The sequence below is a fragment of the Myotis yumanensis genome, unplaced genomic scaffold (assembly GCF_028538775.1).
Source record: "Myotis yumanensis isolate MYYU_CA2020_CCGP unplaced genomic scaffold, mMyoYum1.0.hap1 SCAF_4, whole genome shotgun sequence".
Taxonomy (NCBI): domain Eukaryota; kingdom Metazoa; phylum Chordata; class Mammalia; order Chiroptera; family Vespertilionidae; genus Myotis; species Myotis yumanensis.
Genome location: NW_027223755.1, coordinates 109,537,286 through 109,555,397, shown reverse-complemented (window position 1 = coordinate 109,555,397; position 18,112 = coordinate 109,537,286). Strand labels below are relative to the sequence as shown.

Genomic DNA, 18,112 nt, shown 5'->3' with positions numbered 1-18,112 from the left:
GCCATCAGTGCTGTTCACTGGGACCGGGTGATGCCATTTGGAAATGTTTTGAATATAGCGTGTGTCTGTGTGTGTAAGTGTCTCTGTGTGTGTGTGTCTGTGTGTGTCTGTGTGTGTGAGTGTATGAGTGTGTGTGTCTCTGTGTGTCTGTGTGTGAGTGTGTCTGTGTGTGTGTGTGTCTGTGTGTGTGTGTCTGTGTGTGTGAGTGTTTGAGTGAGTGTGTGTCTCTGTGTGTCTCTGTGTGTGAGTGTGTCTGTGTGTGTGTGTGTTTGAGTGATTGTGTGTGTCTGTGTGTGTGAGTGTTTGAGTGAATGTGTGTGTGCTGTGCTTCCTATCTGTGTGTATGAGTGAGTGAGTGTGTGTGTCTGTGTGTCTGTGAGTGTGTGTGTGTGTCTGTGTGTGTGAGTGTGTGAGTATGAGTGTGCAGTGGTGAAGAGTGAGGGAAAAGGGGACTATTATGATAATTCATAAGTGGAAAGGATGATAGATTCCTCCAGGCTTGTTAAAATCCGTGGCTTTAAACTGAGAAAGACAAATATCACATGATCTCACTTTGTGGAATCTAGCGAACAAAATGAATAGACCAACAAAATAAGACCCGACCTCCATGTGGGGTTGGGGAGCCAGAAGAGATCAACCAAAGAACTTGCATGCATAGCCCATGGACATGGGCAATAGGGTGGAGAAGACCTGGGGTGGGGGTGGGGGCTGGGAGGAGGAGGGAAGGGGGGAAATATGGGAGGCATCTGTAATACTATCAACTATAAAATATATATTTAAAAATCCTAAAAAAGAAAAAACAAGGAAAAAACACACCCGTGGCTTTAATGGTCCATCCATTCATCCATCTGCCCACCCACCCACTTTCTCTCCCTTCCTCTCTCTCCCCTCCCTCCCTCCCTCCCTCCTCCCTTCCCTCCCTCCCTCCCTCCTCCTGTCCATTTAGGTTGGACCGGTTGGCAGGAACCCTCTCTGCCTCATGCTCCGTGCCCCTGCGAAGGTCTGACAGTGCCTAAGGGGGATAGTCCTCTGTTGGGACTCCTCCTAACAGATGTTTCCTTCTTTTGTTTTCTGGAATGACAGTAGAAGAAACAGAAAACTCATCTTCAAATGACAGCCTTTTGTTCTGAGTGCCTGGGGGACATGACGGGAGAATGTAGCATTCCCTGATCAGTGATGTGGTCAAAGCAGGGAGCCCATCGAAGCCGCGAGAAAACATGTACGTTTCTCTGGGGAAGGCAGGCCAGCGCCTTCCTGGAGCTGGGAGGCCCTGTCCGCAGCCTGGGAAATTAAACCCATCACTTACAGAGCCGATGGAGGCGCTTCTGGCCCTGCTGCTTGGGCTGCGCGGAGCTGCCGAGCCGCGACCGACAGCTCTGATTGAACGTCCACATTAAGCTGCCAGGAGCGATTCTGCAGCTCCCTGGGCCCCATGTTCGTGTTGATGCCTCATCTTTAAAAATAATCACATTGTGAGACAGTGCCCAAAGCAGGGTTGGCAGCCAGCGCCGAGGCCCTGGGCGCCCGAGTGGGGCTGCTGCTGCTTTTGCTCCACGCACGTGGGGGCCTGGCGTGGGTGCAGGTGTGGGCCGGGCAGGTGTGGGCCGGCAGGTGTGGGCCGGGCAGGTGTGGGCCGGGCAGGTGTGGGCGGGCAGGTGTGGGCCGGGCAGGTGTGGGCTGGCAGGTATAGGCTGGCAGGTGTGGGCGGGCAGGTGTGGGCGGGCAGGTGTGGGCCGGGCAGGTGTGGGCCGGGCAGGTGTGGGCTGGCAGGTGTGGGCCGGGCAGGTGTGGGCCGGGCAGGTGTGGGCCGGCAGGTGTGGGCCGGGCAGGTGTGGGCCGGGCAGGTGTGGGCTGGCAGGTGTGGGCCGGGCAGGTGTGGGAGGGCAGATGTGGGCCGGGCAGGTGTGGGCCGGGCAGGTGTGGGCCGGGCAGGTGTGGGCTGGCAGGTGTGGGCCGGGCAGGTGTGGGAGGGCAGATGTGGGCCGGGCAGGTGTGGGCCGGGCAGGTGTGGGCGGGCAGGTGTGGGCGGGCAGGTGTGGGCCGGGCAGGTGTGGGCCGGGCAGGTGTGGGCTGGCAGGTGTGGGCCGGGCAGGTGTGGGAGGGCAGATGTGGGCCGGGCAGGTGTGGGCCGGGCAGGTGTGGGCCGGGCAGGTGTGGGCCGGGCAGGTGTGGGCCGGCAGGTGTGGGCTGGCAGGTGTGGGCCGGGCAGGTGTGGGCCGGGCAGGTGTGGGCCGGCAGGTGTGGGCCGGGCAGGTGTGGGCCAGGCAGGTGTGGGCCGGGTGCGGGGGCTGAGTGGTCCTGTGCTGAGTGCGGCGAAGAAGCCATCACCTCGTCTTTCTGGTTTCCTCTCAGCCTGAGGCAGGAGGTGGTCTTCAAACACGAATGACGCTGGCCAGTTGGGCGTCTTACTCCCAAACCATCTGTCCGGGGCACAGGGAGACACCCCGGGTCCACCGGGGAACAGGTGTTTTCCAAGTTGGTCCGAAGAACTCTTTTCCTGCCTCCAGCCCGGCACGCTGCCCCACGGCCCCTGGGAATGCATCGGGGACACTGCCCGCCCTGTTTTGGAGCTGAGCGACTGGGCTTGTGAGGTGTCAGAGGGAGATGAGCTCGGATCCCCCGTGGAGTTGAGCAGCCTCTGGACTTCCGGGGTTGAGGGTGGATAGAGTCACAGTGAGTGTTTGCAGGACCGAGTGACCAGGGGACTGGAGAAGAGGTGGCACGCAGCTGGGTTTAGTGGACTCTGGATCCCCGACTTCCCCGGTCACAGAGCACAGCAGCTGCATGGTGAGTGCGGTGACAGACAGACTCCGGACTGGGAGTCAGGGCACTGGATCTTGGGGACATGCATGTTGTATCCAGTTCCAGTTGTTTGGAACGATGTGCACAAGACTGGCCTTCCAGTAACCAGTGGATGCCATGGGTCCTTTCTCTCAGATTTACAGGAACATTTATTTTTCTAATTAAAAAAGTAATTCATGCTCAACTGAGACTATGTATTTAACTTCTTCTTCTGAAGTCCCACTGTATGACTGGGAGTTAAACAGGGGGAGCATTTCCCGGGGCTGCAGACTGGAAAGAGCGTGTCGGTCACCTGCCAGAGCCAGTGAGGAATCTCCTTAGGAAACAGGTCACACGACATTAGCTCACTTTGTCTCCTCTTTCCAACACGTACGCCTCGCAGTACTTTTCTGTAATTGCGTTGGCTGGTACGTCCTAACTGTGTTCGGTTCCATGGTGATGGAGGGCTTTCTTAATTTGATGGTGGCCTTAATGGAACCTGAAAGGCTCGAGTGTTACCAGTGAGCCTGAGGAAGGCCTGGGATAAGTTACTAAGCCAAGAAAAGCACCCATCCGTTCCTCTTTTTCTAAGAGCTAAAAGTAAGAATGATTATCGAATTTTGTCACTTGCATTTTTGTCATTTTTAAAAGATAATACATGGCTTTTCTCCTTTGACGTAGTTTTATAGCGAATAATATTAATAAGACATTTTCTAAGACTATGCAGGGGTTTGTTTAGAGGGTCACACTTATTGGAAAACCAGTACAAGCTGTCTGGTGGAGAGCTGTGTGCCATGTTCTAAGGCTTAGTAAAGAGTATCTAGGTAGAAGTTAAAATCGTGGCAGCAGAGTCCTCTGGAAAATGTGAAAATTAAAACAATCTTCTAAATAATCCACGGTCCAAAGAGGAAGTCTCCAGGAAAATTAGAAAATATTTTGAACCAATGAAATTAGAGCGTATCAAAATTTCTGGAAGCCAGATAAAGAAATGCTTGAAATAAAATTTATCTTGTGGAATTCTACCAAACATTTAAAGAAGAAATAACACTGATGCTTGAAAAATAGAAGGAGCACTTTCTAACTTATTGATGAGGTTAGCATTAACCTGATACCAAAACCGGACAAAAACAATAGAACTATAGATAAATGTCCCGTAAGAAAGTAAAGGTAAAAATTTTCAACAATATCCCAGCAAATCAAATCCAGAAATAATGTAGAGAGAACAATACACTGCAACTAAATGAGTTTTCTCCTGGGGAATGCAAAGCTGGCTCAATAATCAAAAAACCATCAGTGTAATCACCATGTTAATAATTTAAAGAAAGAAAAACCACAGGAACATATGAATTGATGCAGAAAAGACATTTTACAAAATTTAATGAACATTCCCAGCACACTAAAAATACAAGGGAACATCCTTGACCTGATAAAGGACATCTACCCAAAAAACAAAACAAAACAAAAAAACCCAAAATAGACAAAACGAACATACTTCATAGTGGAAGGCTGCATGCTTTCTTCCTAAGCTATGGAGCAAGACAAGGACGTCTACTCTATTCCACATCATACCAGCACACCGAGCCAGTACAAGGACAATAAAAAGAAATGAAAGATTGGGAAATACAGATTGGATAGGGAAATCAAACTCATTGTATATACAGGAAACATAGATGTCTATGTATAAAATTCACAAGAATCTACAAAAAAAACCCAAAACAACCCTTCTAGAACTAATAAGTGACTTTAGATAGATTGCAGGATATAAGGTCAACACACACAAAAATCAATTTTATTTTGATATATTAACAATTAGAAACCAAAATTTTAAAAAACACCATTTACTTTAACTCTAAAAATTTGAAATATTTAAATATAATGCTAAAAAATATGTATAGGGTTTGTATGCTGAATATTACAAAACATTTAAAGATATCAAAGAATATCTAAAGAATGGAAAGACATATTCATGGACTGGAAGACTCAACATAGTAAAGATGCTAATTCTTACAGATGGATCCATAGACTTAATGAAATTCTAATCAAAATCTCAGCAGAATTCTTGGTTGACATGGGCAAAGTTAATCTAAAATTTATATGGAAAGACAAAGAAACTAGAAGGGCCAAAACATTTTTTAAGATGAAGAATAAATTTGGAGGCATCACAAGTACTCAATCATATGACTTACTGTATAAAGCTTCAGTAATGAAGCAATGAGGTTTTGGCAAAGGGGTTGATTCAAAAAAATGAATGAAATGGAATAGAGTTCAGATATATACTCATACAAATATATGGCTTTTTAAAAACAATGACATTAATAAAGGACAATCTGTTAACAAATGATATGGGAGTAGTTGGACATCCTACAAAATAAACCTCCACCTCCACCTCATTTCTTATACAAGAATTAACTCAAAATGGATCATAGATCGAAATGTAAACTGTGAATGTATACAATTTTAGGAAACATAGGCAAGCAAGTTTATGACCTGGAACCAGACGAAGGATTCTTAGATCTGACACTGAAAACATGACTCATAAAAGGAAGAAAACAATAAATTCAATTTCATTAAAATAAAAAATAAAAACTTTTGCTCTGCAAAAGACACTGTTACAAAATGAAAAGTGAAGTTACAAACTTCAGGAGAATATTTGCAAATCACATGCTGACAAAGGACTGCGTCCAGACTAAAGAACTCTCAGACCCATTAGTATGAAAGCGACCCCACCAAAAACATGGGCCGAAAGCTTGAAAAACATCCCCAAGGGCAGTACAAGGATGGCAGATGCATCCATGAAAATATCCAGTGTCATTAGAGATCAGGTTAAAGCCGCAATGAGACGCCACTGCACACCTGCCGAAAGGCTAAAATATGATGGTGGTGAACGCTGTTACAGTGTGCTCACAAGGCGCAGGGCCCAGGCGCCTCTCGGTCACTGCTGTGGGAAGGCAAGAGGGTGCAGCCACTCTGGAAACAAGTTTCCTATCAGGTTAAACATACACTTAGCATGTAACTCAGTGATTCTGCTCCTAGGAATTTACTCCAGAGAAATGGAACGTATGGCGGCTCTATCACCAGAACTGGAAACCAGTCTAAGGCCCTTCAGCAGGGGGATGGGTGCACCAACTGGTGCGTCCGCACAGTGGAATACTACGCACCAATGAAGGGAGTGACGCAAGACAGGGAGAAGGAAAGTGAGGGAGGGAGAGAGGGAGACAGAGACAGAGAGACTGAGAGAGCCGGGGGCAGGAGAATAAGGCAGTAGAGGAGATAAAAAAGGAGTTGGACAAGAGGAAGGCATAAGCAAGAAGGATATGTTATGATACTAAGAAGTAATTTAAAATGATAAAATAAATTAAAATGCACAGGCACACCCAATAGATCTGTGCAGAAAGACAAATACAGAAAGTGTAGCCAGTGGTATGGGAACAAGCTCAAGGAGTGATGGCAGGGGAAAGGGAACAAAGAAATGAACACGGCCGTGAGAACTGCTAGATGCAGAGGCCAGACCCGCGGTGTCAGGCACTGCCAGAGCGGAGACCAGGCGCATGGAAAAGGCCTGCTCGCAAGGACAGTTCAAGACAAGGAAACTGTATCAACGATGATGAAAGGTAAAATCTAAGACTAACATGCAGGCATGAACCCCAAACAACACGGGGTCAAAATACACAAAACAAAAACAACTGGAGATGAAAGGAGAAATTTCTGGAAATACCATAACGAGAGGGATTTAAATATACTTTTGTCCATCTTTAACAGAGAAGATTGGTAAAAATATGGATATAGATACGTTATATAATATAATTAAAGGGAATCCAACTATGTCTACCTTGAAGCTTGAACCCCTCAATAGGAGGATCACCTTTTTTTTTTCTAGAATCCACAAAACTGGTGATATATTAGTTTGCAAAGAAACCTCCTTAAATTCTCCCCAAATGCCCCAGAAGTTGCCCAGCCCACATTTTCTGATGAAAAGATCATAGAGGTAGAAATTCATGACACATGCATGTAATATGAATGAGATGGACTCAGGTGGGAGCTTAAAATGATGAGCTCTTGAAATTGCTTCTTAGGGAATGGGAAGAGGCTGCAGGCTGGGTGGAGGGCCGAGCTGTGTTGGAGGCCATCAGCGAGTCTCAGTGCACTCTCCGAGTCAGACATCCCTGAGGCCCAGAGGTGTGCAGAGTGCGCTGTGGAATAGGCAGGAGGGTAAAGGCGTCCAGGCCTCTGGCCAGAAGAGAGTGGAGGGCTTTTCCATATGGGCTGGACAGGAAAGAAGTGACACCACAGCAGTGCGCCCATGGCCCAGAGTGAAGGGATGGGGAGGGGGCGGGGGGAGTTGATGTGGTAAAAAAAAAATGGTATAAAGGGAGCAAGGAAATAAAAGGGTAGAATATTATTGGGTTGTGTAACAAGTGCTGGCGAGGATGTGGAGAAAAGGGAGTTCTCGGGCACTGTTGATGGGATTGCAGATTGGTGCAGCCGCCGTGGAAAACAGTGTGGAAGTTCCTCCATCGGTTAAAATGGGACTACCGTGTGGCCCAGAAATTTCACTTTTGGGTGTTGATTCAAAGAAATTCAAAAAGATATCTGCACTCCTATATTCATTGCAGCATTGTTTACGATAGCCAAGATATGGAAGCAACCTGAGTGCCCATCAGAAGATGAGTGGATAAAGAGGAGGTGGTACATGTATACAATGGAATTTACTCCACTATAAAAAAAGAATAAAATCTTGCCATTTGTGACACATGGGTGGACCTAGAGGACATCATGCTAAGGGAAATGTCAGACACAGAAAGACAAATACCATTTGATGTCACTTGGATGTTGAACCTAAAAAACAAAATGAAGAAACAAAATGGAAACAAACTACAGTGAAACCTTGGTTCTCGAACTCAATTCGTTCCAGAAGGCTGTTCGAGAAGCGGTTTGCTTGAAAACCTGAATCGTTTTTCCTATTAGGAATAATGTAAATTGAATTAATCCATTTAATCTACAAATAAGCACTTCTTTTCCTAAACGCATGACACCATCCACCGCTAGCCTTGAAGGAACCACCTTCTACACGCCTCCCAGGCTGTCTCTCAGGTCCGCATGCGCATCTTCACTTTTCACCCATCACTGGCTCAGATGCTGTCACTGGCTCGCTGCTCTTCCTTTATGCAAATCAACAACAGTTTTTCTACCTCCTCAACTTCCTGTGATCATTGCTTCCTGCACATGCTCAGCACTCTTGACGGCCTCTTCATGCTTTAAAATTGTGCTAATTGTTGATTTTCCCAGCAACAAAGGCGTTCTCTCCTTTGTTCATTGCCTGAGACGCTTTTTGTCATGCTGAGGTGTCAGCCTGAAAGGGTTGTCAGAAAACCGAGTTTGGTTAGAAAACTGAGACATTTTTTCTGTGAACAACTTGGTGGAGAACTGAATTGTTCGAGATGGGAGACGGTTGAGAAACAAGGTTTGACTGTAATAGGTACAGAGGGCAAACTGATGGTTGGCAGATTGGAGGGGGTTGGGAGGTTGGATAAAAAGTGTGAAGGGATTAAGAGGTACAAAGTGGCGATTGCACAGTGGCCTGACATGTAAAGCACAGCGTGGGGGGTGTAGTCACTAATATTGAATACCTCCGCCTGGTGCCAGGTGGGGAAATCGAGGGGAACACTTGGCAAAGCGTGTCAATGTCTAACCACTACGCCGTCCACCGGAAATGGATATAAAATAATACTGAATGTCAGCTGTAGTTGGAAAGTGAAGGATGGTTGGCTGTTCAGAGGAAGTGCTGGGCGGGTGGGACGCCAGCGGGCTGGACTGGAACGGAGAGGGGCCGGCATGAGCAGGGTGGACTTCACGTGTGGCTGCAGGTCGTCTGTCATTCCCATGCTGCCTCTGCCCACTGCATCTGTAGCAGAATCCCGTTGGAGGGGCACTCCTTAGCCCTGAGATGTAGCTTGACAGTTACATAGCGTCATCTAAAGTCTCAAAGGGGAAAGGAAGCCGGCGTTGTTAGCCTCTGCCATGTGCTTCACATTCTACATTAGCCCCTGGAATTAGGGTGACCATCTAATTTATCGTCCAAACTGGGGCTCCTGAGAGCGGAAGGACAGCAGGTACAGATGGAGGCTGTTGTCCTGGACAGGCCGCTGTGTGGTCAGCCAGTGGCCTCTGAGCTGGGTGTGGTTTCATCGCATTTTGGAGGCAGGGCCACGGAGGATTAGAGATGTTCTAAGAGCACCATTAGTGATGTTAACGTAAAAAAACATGGAAACCTGTAAAGAATTTTTGTGAGTTTATTTGAGCCAAACTGTCGACATATGCCGGGAAGCAGAACCTCAACAAATTGAGACAATACTCTGGAGAATGGCGGGTCACATCTGTATTTATACATTGCAATCAAAGGAAAGGGATGTAGTGGGTTACACGAAATCCATTGGTGGTAGACTAGAGAGGCGGGAGGAAGCAAAGCAGGGAAACCCCTGGGATTGGGTAAAAGGTAACATGATAGACACATGCTGAGGTGGGTGCAGGAACAATTAACATGATAACAATGAAGGAATTTGTGGTCTCTGTCCTGGCGCCCAGCACATTAGGTTGTGCCCCAAGGGGTCCAGAAAACGGGAAGTTACAAGTTACCCAGACATTTCAAGGGTATGTTATCATAGATGCAAAAAGACAGATAGGCTCAGCTAAGGTAAAGGTTGACCTTGTCAGTGAAGATACCGGCCTAGGACGTAAATACCCACCATAACTGCTTTTAGTTAAAGTTTAATTTCAGACCATCCTCTGCGGTAATTTTAGGTCTGAGTTTGCAAGACCATCATGCAGGCCTCCCTGAGCTTGTCAGGTTAGCATGTGGCCCCTTTCGTCCACAGTGAGTTGGGACAGAGGCAAGATTCAAACCCAGGTCTCTGACTCCAAAGGCCAGTTGGCCAGTTCCGTTCTGATTCCCGGGTACCAGCTTTTCACCGTCCTTTCAGTAGCCGTGGCTCGACAGGCTTTCTGCGAGAATGGCACTGCGACTTCCCAGCGGGAAGTCTGTCTCCACATGGATAGGCCCGTGTGTGCAGGCTGCACCACGCCAGCAGGACAGGGAGCCGGCTGTCCTAGGGGCCTGTGGCCACCACGTGCCCACTGTGGGCTGGCGGAGACCCCGGGCGTGCTTGCGTTGTCATCAGAGATAAGATGAAGTCCCAGGGGAAGGCCAGTAAAGGGGCTGGAAGGAGACTGATGGAGCCAGTGCTCACTGCCACGGCATCAGAGAACCTGTGGTAGAAGAAGTAATAAGCAAACAGGAATCAGGGATGGTTGGCGAGAGGAGGGCTAACGAAGCTTGCAGTTTAAGAAGGTGTGGCAGGGCAGTGGGCTCCCCTTGGGGTTAACCGAAGGCCGAGGTCACTGGAATAGAGGAAGGGCAGGGCAGGGTAGCAAAAAGAGAGGGGTGGCTATGAGATTTTTCACCTGGTCAGCCTCTCTCCCTCCACCCCTGCTTGGATGCTGGGGGATGTGCTGAGGGTGTCCCGTGTCCATGCGTGGCCCACCAGCGCTCAGTGATGCAGACCCTGGGTGTTGAAGCATCTCTTTGCAGACCCCTTGCTCTACAGTCTTTGGGAAACAGGATGGGGTCCCTCAAGGCCAGGACAATGGATTCCTCTTTTTGTTTGTTTTTTTGTTAATCCTCACCCAAGGATATTTTTCCCCATTGATTTTTAGAGAGAGTGGAAGGGAGAGGGAAGACAGAGAGAGAAACATTGATGTGAGAGAGACACATTGATTCGTTGCCTCCTGCACTCGCCCTGACCAGGGCCAGGATGGAGCCTGCAACTGAGCTACGTGCCTCTGACCAGAATCAAACCCGGGACCCTTCAGTCTGCAGGCTGACACTCTATCCACTGAGCCAGACTGGCCAGGGCAGGACAGGTGCATACTGAATTTTTAAAAAGATGAATACACCATTAATAAAAGGATTCATTCTCTTTGTAATAAATTCAGAATGTGAGAGGGAAGGCTAAATTTGGTCTCTTTTGCTCACAACCCCCAAACCAGGCTGCTCTACCTCTCCCTCAGATTAAGCATTCCTGTAAGTCGCTGTGCTCACACCCACATCGTGGTCAGCGGTGTAGTGAACTTTGCGGGGGGAGCACGCTGTACCATCTGCTGGATTTTAACCAGATAGAAAAGAAGCATTTCTCAAGGAAATGCTTCTTTGTCTGTGACCACGCGTGGGCTCGAGAGAGGCTTCCTCCACACACGGCGGCTCTCTTGTTGCTGGGAAAAGGACTTGACTTTGAATGGCTTTAGGCGGGTCAGGCCTGTAACTGCTGTCAGCTGCTCATGATGCAGCTGTGGCCCCAGTCTCAGTCCCAGAACCAGTTCTGCTCCATTCCTCCCGCAGAAACTGTTGGCCCTGGCAGAGGACGGACCCGAGGAAGTGGAGGAAAGGAGCCTTAAGGGCCGGGAGAAGGTGGAGTCAGCCTCGATCACGGGAAGTAGCCGCTGAGGGCAGGTCACTGCACACCACTAGCTGTGAGACTGGCTCGAGAATGCAGTGCTCTTGCTGTGCAGAGCACGCTCTGGGGCAGCTGTGAGGTCACCCTCCGAGGGACGCGTGCTCTCCTGTGACGGTGCCGTGTCAGTTCCGCTCGGGAAGGGTGCGGCCCTGGCCCGGCCCTGGCCCGGCCCTGGCGGAGAGAAGATGAGCTGTGTCCACTTGCATAGGTGTGGCCAGCCAGCCAGCTTCCTGGCAGGTCAGAGCTCCCGAGCCCTGTGTCTGTGCAGCTGACAATGTGGTGGAGGAGTCCCCCTGAGCTCCCAGCCCAGCCGCTGGCATGGGCTAGTCCTCTTGGAAGGCCCAAGAGATGAGTTTGTGTTTTATGGCAGCGATTCTCAACCTTCCTATCTCATGGCGTATAAACTAGTTACTAGAATTCTGCAGCACACCAAAATGTATTAAATAGCTTTTGCCGATCTGACAAAAAATAGGTATAATTTGGATTCTTTCACACCGGCTGGCTATTGTTGTGTTGGCTGTTGTCATTTTTTATGTGACAATCTCGGGGAAAAGAGGTCAGTGGCCCTGACTAAACAGTCAGGAATTGCAGGTGTTAAACATGCCGTGGCCACCGGTTGAGACCGCTGCTCTATGGGGAGTCTGCACGGGCATCCTAAGGAGTTGTACCAGGTCTACACTTCACCTACTGTGTGCTCACCTGGGCACCTGTTAGAAAAGCAGGTGAGCAGGTCACTCCAGAGTTACTGAGTCAGAGTCTGTCTGAGGGTGGGCGCGGGATTCTGCCGCCCAGCTTGAGAGACCCGCTGCATGCTGGGGTTTGAAAGGCGCTCCCGGAAGGGGTCAGGTGTGAAGGTCAGATGCACTGTTCTCAGGAAGAGAAACCACTGCTTGATATCAGTTCATTCAGAAATGGTTAAATCTCCAGAATAAAAATGGACAAATGTAGTAAAGGAGGGCAGTGAGTAATAATGATAAAATAATCCTATATAATAAATGCCTAATATGCTAAGTGTCCGGTTGGCCATTCAACCAATCAAAGCGTAATATGCTAATGATATGCTAAGGCTGCTCAACCGCTCACTATGATGTGCACTGACCACCAGGGGGCAGACAGTCGACTGGTTGACCAGTCGCTATGACGTGCACTGGCCAACAGGGGGCACACAGTTGACCGGTTGACCAGTCACTATGACCTGCACTGACCACCACCAGGCAGATGCTACTACCAGTAGGTTAGTTTGCTGCTGGGGTCCGGGCGATTGGGACTGAGCAAGATGGGCCAGAAATACCCTGGCGCCCTCCCGCAGTCCCTCCCTGGCTGACCAACCTCCTGCGTCCCTCCCCAGCCCCGATCGTGCACCTGTGCACTGGTGGGGTCCCTTGGCCTGGCCTGCACCCTCTCACAATCCGGGCTGAGGGCCATCGGTTGAGACCGCTGCTCTATGAGGAGTCTGCACGGGCAGACCCGAGTGCATGAATTTCGTGTACTGGGCTTCTAGTAATGAAATAACAGTAATATAGCTAGCATTTATTGACTATTCCCTAGGCCCCAGATTCTGTGCCAAACATGTATATTCTCTATCTGATTGTACTCTCCTAACAGCCAATGAGTTATGCATTACCTCTATTTATCAGTCAAGAAATTGAGTTCAGGAATGTGAAGTAATGATAGGGAAGATGCAGACTCCGGCATCTTGCAGTCCTGTATCCACAACACTGTACAACCTGGCTACTGTGTCATTAGAAATCAACTATATGTTGCATAAATTTGGTTTTATGTCTTTCTTGGGGACAGGATCAGCATCTTATGTTGTCCCTTTTGTCCCCTGTTCCTAGCAGAATGCCTACACATAGTAGGGACTTGCTATGGAATTTAACTGAATCAAAGGAAACATGCTTGCTCCTGGTGCAGGAATGAGATGCAAAGGAAATGGTGTAAGATTTGAGGGTACTGAGATTGAATTGAGAAACTGATGTCATTTCTGGGATGACAAGCTCTAGTGGGAAGGTAACTGATGGGTGGAAGCAGAGGATGCCGGAAGTAATGGGGTGCTTTATCCCCTGCTATGCGAAGTTCTGTTTCCAGTATTTTATCGCACTTTTGGGACAGTTATAAACAATGTTGAATCATGGCAGTGGTCATGGATATCTGTCTCATTCCTAGTTTAAGGGATTGCATTTATCATTAACTATGGGTTATTATTTCAGACAGCCTTTATTCCGTGAATGAAATCAGCTATTTCTAGCTAACTGCAGCGATCTGGTGGTTTTCCACTTTGCCCTGTAAATATGATGACTTTTTTAACAATAGATTTCCTAAGATTGAACCATCTTTGCATTCTTGCTAGGAGTCATTATATATTAGCCTTCTAATATGTAGCTTAATTCAACCCAATATATTACTTTGGATTTTTTTTCACAAGTGAGATGGTTGGCACTGTATCCTTAAGATCTGTACAACTCACAAGATCTACACAACTTCCATTTTCTCATCTCCTTCCCTTGGCTACTAATGAACTACTTCCTGTTTCTCCAGCCCGGTGTTGTAGCCCACCGTAATGTGGCCAGCGCCTACACCCCCTGCCCTCTGCTTTCTTCCCTTCTCTAGGCTGGCTTATAGCCTTCTTTATGCAGTGCTCTTGACGGAGGGTGGAGCCAGTATTTTTCCATTCTCCTCTCTATGGGCTGTTAGGGTTCTGGGTACGCGTGCTGCATGGATGATGGGTGTACCTTCGTTTAGTGAACATCTCTTTCTCTTCTAGTTCTTTCTTTTTGAATTGAGTAAAATTCACATAACAGAAAAAAATGGCAGTTAGTACATTCGTAGTGTGCACATAGCCATCATCTCTGTCCAGATCCAAGAAACGTTTATCGCCTGTAAAGGAAACCACATACCCACTAAGTCGTCACTCACCACTCTCCCCCTACCCCACCCCTGGCAACTGCTAGTCTGCTTTCTGTTTATGCGAATGGCCTGGTCAGGATGTTTCACATCCGTGGAATCATACAACACGTGAGCCTTTGTGTCAGGCTGCATACATGTTTATAGCAGCCCTATTCACAATGGCCAAAGGTGGAAACAGCCGAATGCTGGTCAGCTGAGGAGGGTGAACAAGTGGTCTGTGTGTACAATGGACTGTTAGTCAGTGTAAGGGAAGCGCTGGTGCTACAACATGCACGAGCCTTGAGAACGTGGTGCTAAATGGAAGGTGCCAGTCTTCCCGTGGCCTCTGTGGGAACACGCTCAGAGGACGGACAGTCAGTCTTGGGGGTGGAGGGGGCGAGTGCAGAAAGTCAGCAATCCATTGTAGACCAATGCAGAGCACAGCCTACATCTCGTCAGTTTATCTCGCTTTGCTTACATCTTAGCTATTGAGGTTAATAAAATAAAATTGCCATTAAGTGAGTGTGGTGCCAAGAGCCCTCCCACAGTCTCTACAGCCATTGCCCGTTGGTGCGTAAACGTTCTGGGCGTTATTCATGCTGAAAGTGCTTTCTCTCTTTTCAGTAAGAGATGCTAAAAACCTTGTCCCCATGGACCCCAATGGCTTGTCAGATCCCTATGTGAAACTGAAACTCATTCCTGACCCAAAAAGTGAGAGCAAACAGAAGACCAAAACCATCAAGTGCTCCCTCAACCCCGAGTGGAACGAGACATTCAGATTGTAAGTTGAAATTATTGCAGCCCAGCATGGGGGGTGGGCCACCGGAGATGGGGAGTTCCTCTCCCAGCTGTTTCCTCCCTCCCTCCCTCCTTCCCTCCTCCCTCCCTCCCTCCCTCCTAGCTCCCTCCTCCCTCCCTCCTCCTTTTCTCCCCTCCCCCTCCCTCCTTCCTCCTTCCCTCCCTCCTTCCCTCCCTCTCTCCCTTCCTTCTTCCCTCCCTCCCTCCCTCCTAGCTCCCTCCTCCCTCCCTCCTCCTTTTCTCCCCTCCCCCTCCCTCCTTCCTCCTTCCCTCCCTCCTTCCCTCCCTCTCTCCCTTCCTTCTTCCCTCCCTCCCTCCCTCCCCCTCCTCTCTCCCTCACTCCATCCCTCCTTTCTTCCTCCCTCCTCCCTCTCTTCCTCCTTCCTTCCCTTCCTCTCTCCCTCCCTCCTTCCCTCCCCCATTTCCTCTCCCACTCTTTCCTTCCTCCTTTCCCTCCCCTTCCATCTGCATTTTTTGCATTGCAAGCCAAGTAAACATCGAGCCCATTTTTTTTTAATAGAGTTGAGAATGTCTGTGGTGTGGGGGAGTGGGTGGCATAGAAAATAGTGTGATGTGTTGCTAGGTGAAGGCAAGCTGTGGGAAGCTCAGGGTCTCCGCAAACCCATAGGGTGTGGTGCTAACCTCTCGGGGCTGAGCTTATGGAAAATGCTGGGCCTGCACCCGCTGGGCGCTCCTGCCAGCTTCCATGGAGGGTCTTCCCTGGCCGGTGCTCCGAGAACCCAGGGGTCATTTTTCGACACACCTGGGCCAGCAGGTGTTAGTGGTGTCGGCCGATGCTTATTGAGCACATACTATGTATGACAAGCACTGTATTAAGTGGTCTGGCTCCGTTGGCCATTTCAACCCATTTTACCAACGGGGCTTAGAGAATGTGCCCCGAGTCCCACAGCAAGCGCAGGGCGGAGCGTCAGCCTTTGAGAGTGACTTAGAGGCTGCGGGCTCCAAGCATGATTCCTCGAGCGTAGCCTCGTCCCCTCTTTCCTCTCAAAGCCTGTCTAGGGGCCCATCGCAATCTCAGGCAAGAAGATACCTCAGAATATACATTCCCCCCAGACCAGCACCTGGGAGGCTCTCTCCAGCCACTCCCCAGCCTCGCCCTGCGACCCTCATGTGTGCTGACACCCACACAATTACATAATCGACACCCTATTTCTCATAGCGACTCTGTGACAAGATTTCCAGCATGCCACGAGCCCCGATAGGACATAGGGAGGCAGCAGGAGTCGATGGGCCCTGCGCCTGAGCCACAGGCTGTCAGACAAAGCTCTTCCTCACCGGGGAGTGGTCGGGGATGCAAGCAGAATAGATTTCTTGCAACAGCTTGTAATCTTTAAAAACTCCCGCCTCCGGGCCTTGTCCTCTGGCACGTTTCACCTGCTGGCGAGATCACTGTCGGGGCGCTGACCTCCCTGTCTTTCTCCCTGCAGCCAGCTGAAGGAATCGGACAAAGACCGGAGGCTGTCCGTGGAGATTTGGGACTGGGATCTGACCAGCCGGAACGACTTCATGGGCTCCCTGTCGTTCGGGATTTCTGAGCTGCAGAAGGCGGGGGTGGACGGCTGGTAAGGAAGCTTTGCTTTGGAAGCCGTAGGACAGCCGGGTCCTCCCAACGCGGGACCCAGCCTGTCCCCCACTTCCTCCTGCAAGTGAAGTGCCGAAGCCGAGTCGCAGAGTGAAGGCTGGTAGACTGGACTGGCCTCACTGATACGTTTTATTTGGTCCTCGTGCTGAAAAGAACGAAAAAGAATTAATTGCCAATATTTTAAAAGTCAGGACTTCCCATAAAAATCTGGACTTATGTCTTGAAAAACCAGAAAGATCTGGGCACACTGGGCCCAATCGAATGAGAACAGCAGGAGAGTTCATGTCCCTTAGACAGGATTTTGTATTTGCCACAGTCCCCACCACTCCCTACTGTTTTACACCAGCCCCACTTCGCACAGTTATGTGGCCTAACTGGCCCCATGGCTAGAAAGCAGCTTCACAATTTACCCCAAAGACGTGTGCACCACTGCCAGAGGTGGGCCTCTTTAGAAGTCTCCTTCCCGGGACTGCGGCCACGCTGGGGCTGGCTGGCTGGGCAGTAGCATGTCTCCTTTGTCTGAGCTTTTGCCCTGGTCCCTTCCTCAGGCAGAAACTCTTTGCCCAGTGTTCCCAGCAAGGAGGCTGGGGAGCCCCCTGGGCAGCCGTCTGGGTGAAGGCGTCCGAGCAGATGGTCCCACTGGCGCTGTCCGTTTGGGAGAGTGGTCGTGGCAGCTCTGGCTTCTGGAAGAGAAATTCTCGCATTTCTGAGTGGTCTCGGGGCCTTTTCAGTTACAAGTGAAAGTCAGTCCAGATCAAACTGGTGTAGCAAGAAAGAGACCGGATCACCGGGGCCACCTTGCAAATGCCTTGTCTCTCCTCCTACTGACCAGGGGCTCCTTCAAACTCGCCCTGCGTGTCCACTCTGTCTGTCGCTGCTGGAGGTACTAGTACCTAAGTGTGGACAGACATGCTCCGCGGAGCTGGCTTCCGGAGGGGGAGGCCTTGGGGAGGAAGTTAGAGAGCGAATCACGGCATGAGCAGAAAAGCCAAGAGGACAGAGCCCAGGGCAAAAAAGAAAAGAAAAGAATCAGGTGCCTGGAAGCACAATGCACAAATGGTTAAAGACACCGTTCTCACAAAGGAGAATCGGCCAGGGCTCCCCTAGCTCACCAGGAGGAAACCAGGAGAGGGGGCCACTGGCCCGCAGGTGTGTGTCGGTAGGAGGAAGGCTGACGTGACCGGGAGTTGGAGGAAACGGCCGCTGAGCAGGTGTCGACGTGGGGACAGCGGACCGAATCTCACCCGCTCTAAGTTAGCATCAACTCTGCAGAGCTGGGCCGTCTGGGCCCCAGTGGGTTGGAGCAGGTGATAGTGCTGTGAGGGAGGAGGGGCTCATTAGAAAATGCTCCAGCAGGATATTAGCAGGTCACAGCGTCATCTTCTTGCCTTTCCCCCAAGTTTTGGATCATTGTTCTTAACAGATGGATGCGTTACCTTTGCATACTGCCCCGTGACCACTCCCAGATTCCGTGTCCCTCCTCCTTAAGTCAGGCCTAGAGAGGGCAGAGGAAGGGCACGGGACCAGGGAGTCTGGG

The 18,112-nt window shown here is 49.7% G+C and overlaps 1 protein-coding gene across 2 annotated transcripts in view; it reads left to right on the top strand.

Moving 5' to 3' along the window:
• Positions 1-18,112, top strand: part of PRKCB (protein kinase C beta) — a 290,571-nt gene that overhangs the window by 199,151 nt on the left and 73,308 nt on the right. For both annotated transcript variants that reach the window (XM_070413662.1, XM_070413661.1), the window contains exons 6-7: positions 14,799-14,955; positions 16,421-16,555. In XM_070413662.1, the coding sequence (XP_070269763.1) occupies positions 14,799-14,955; positions 16,421-16,555 (292 nt within the window). The remainder of the gene's footprint in view (positions 1-14,798; positions 14,956-16,420; positions 16,556-18,112) is intronic.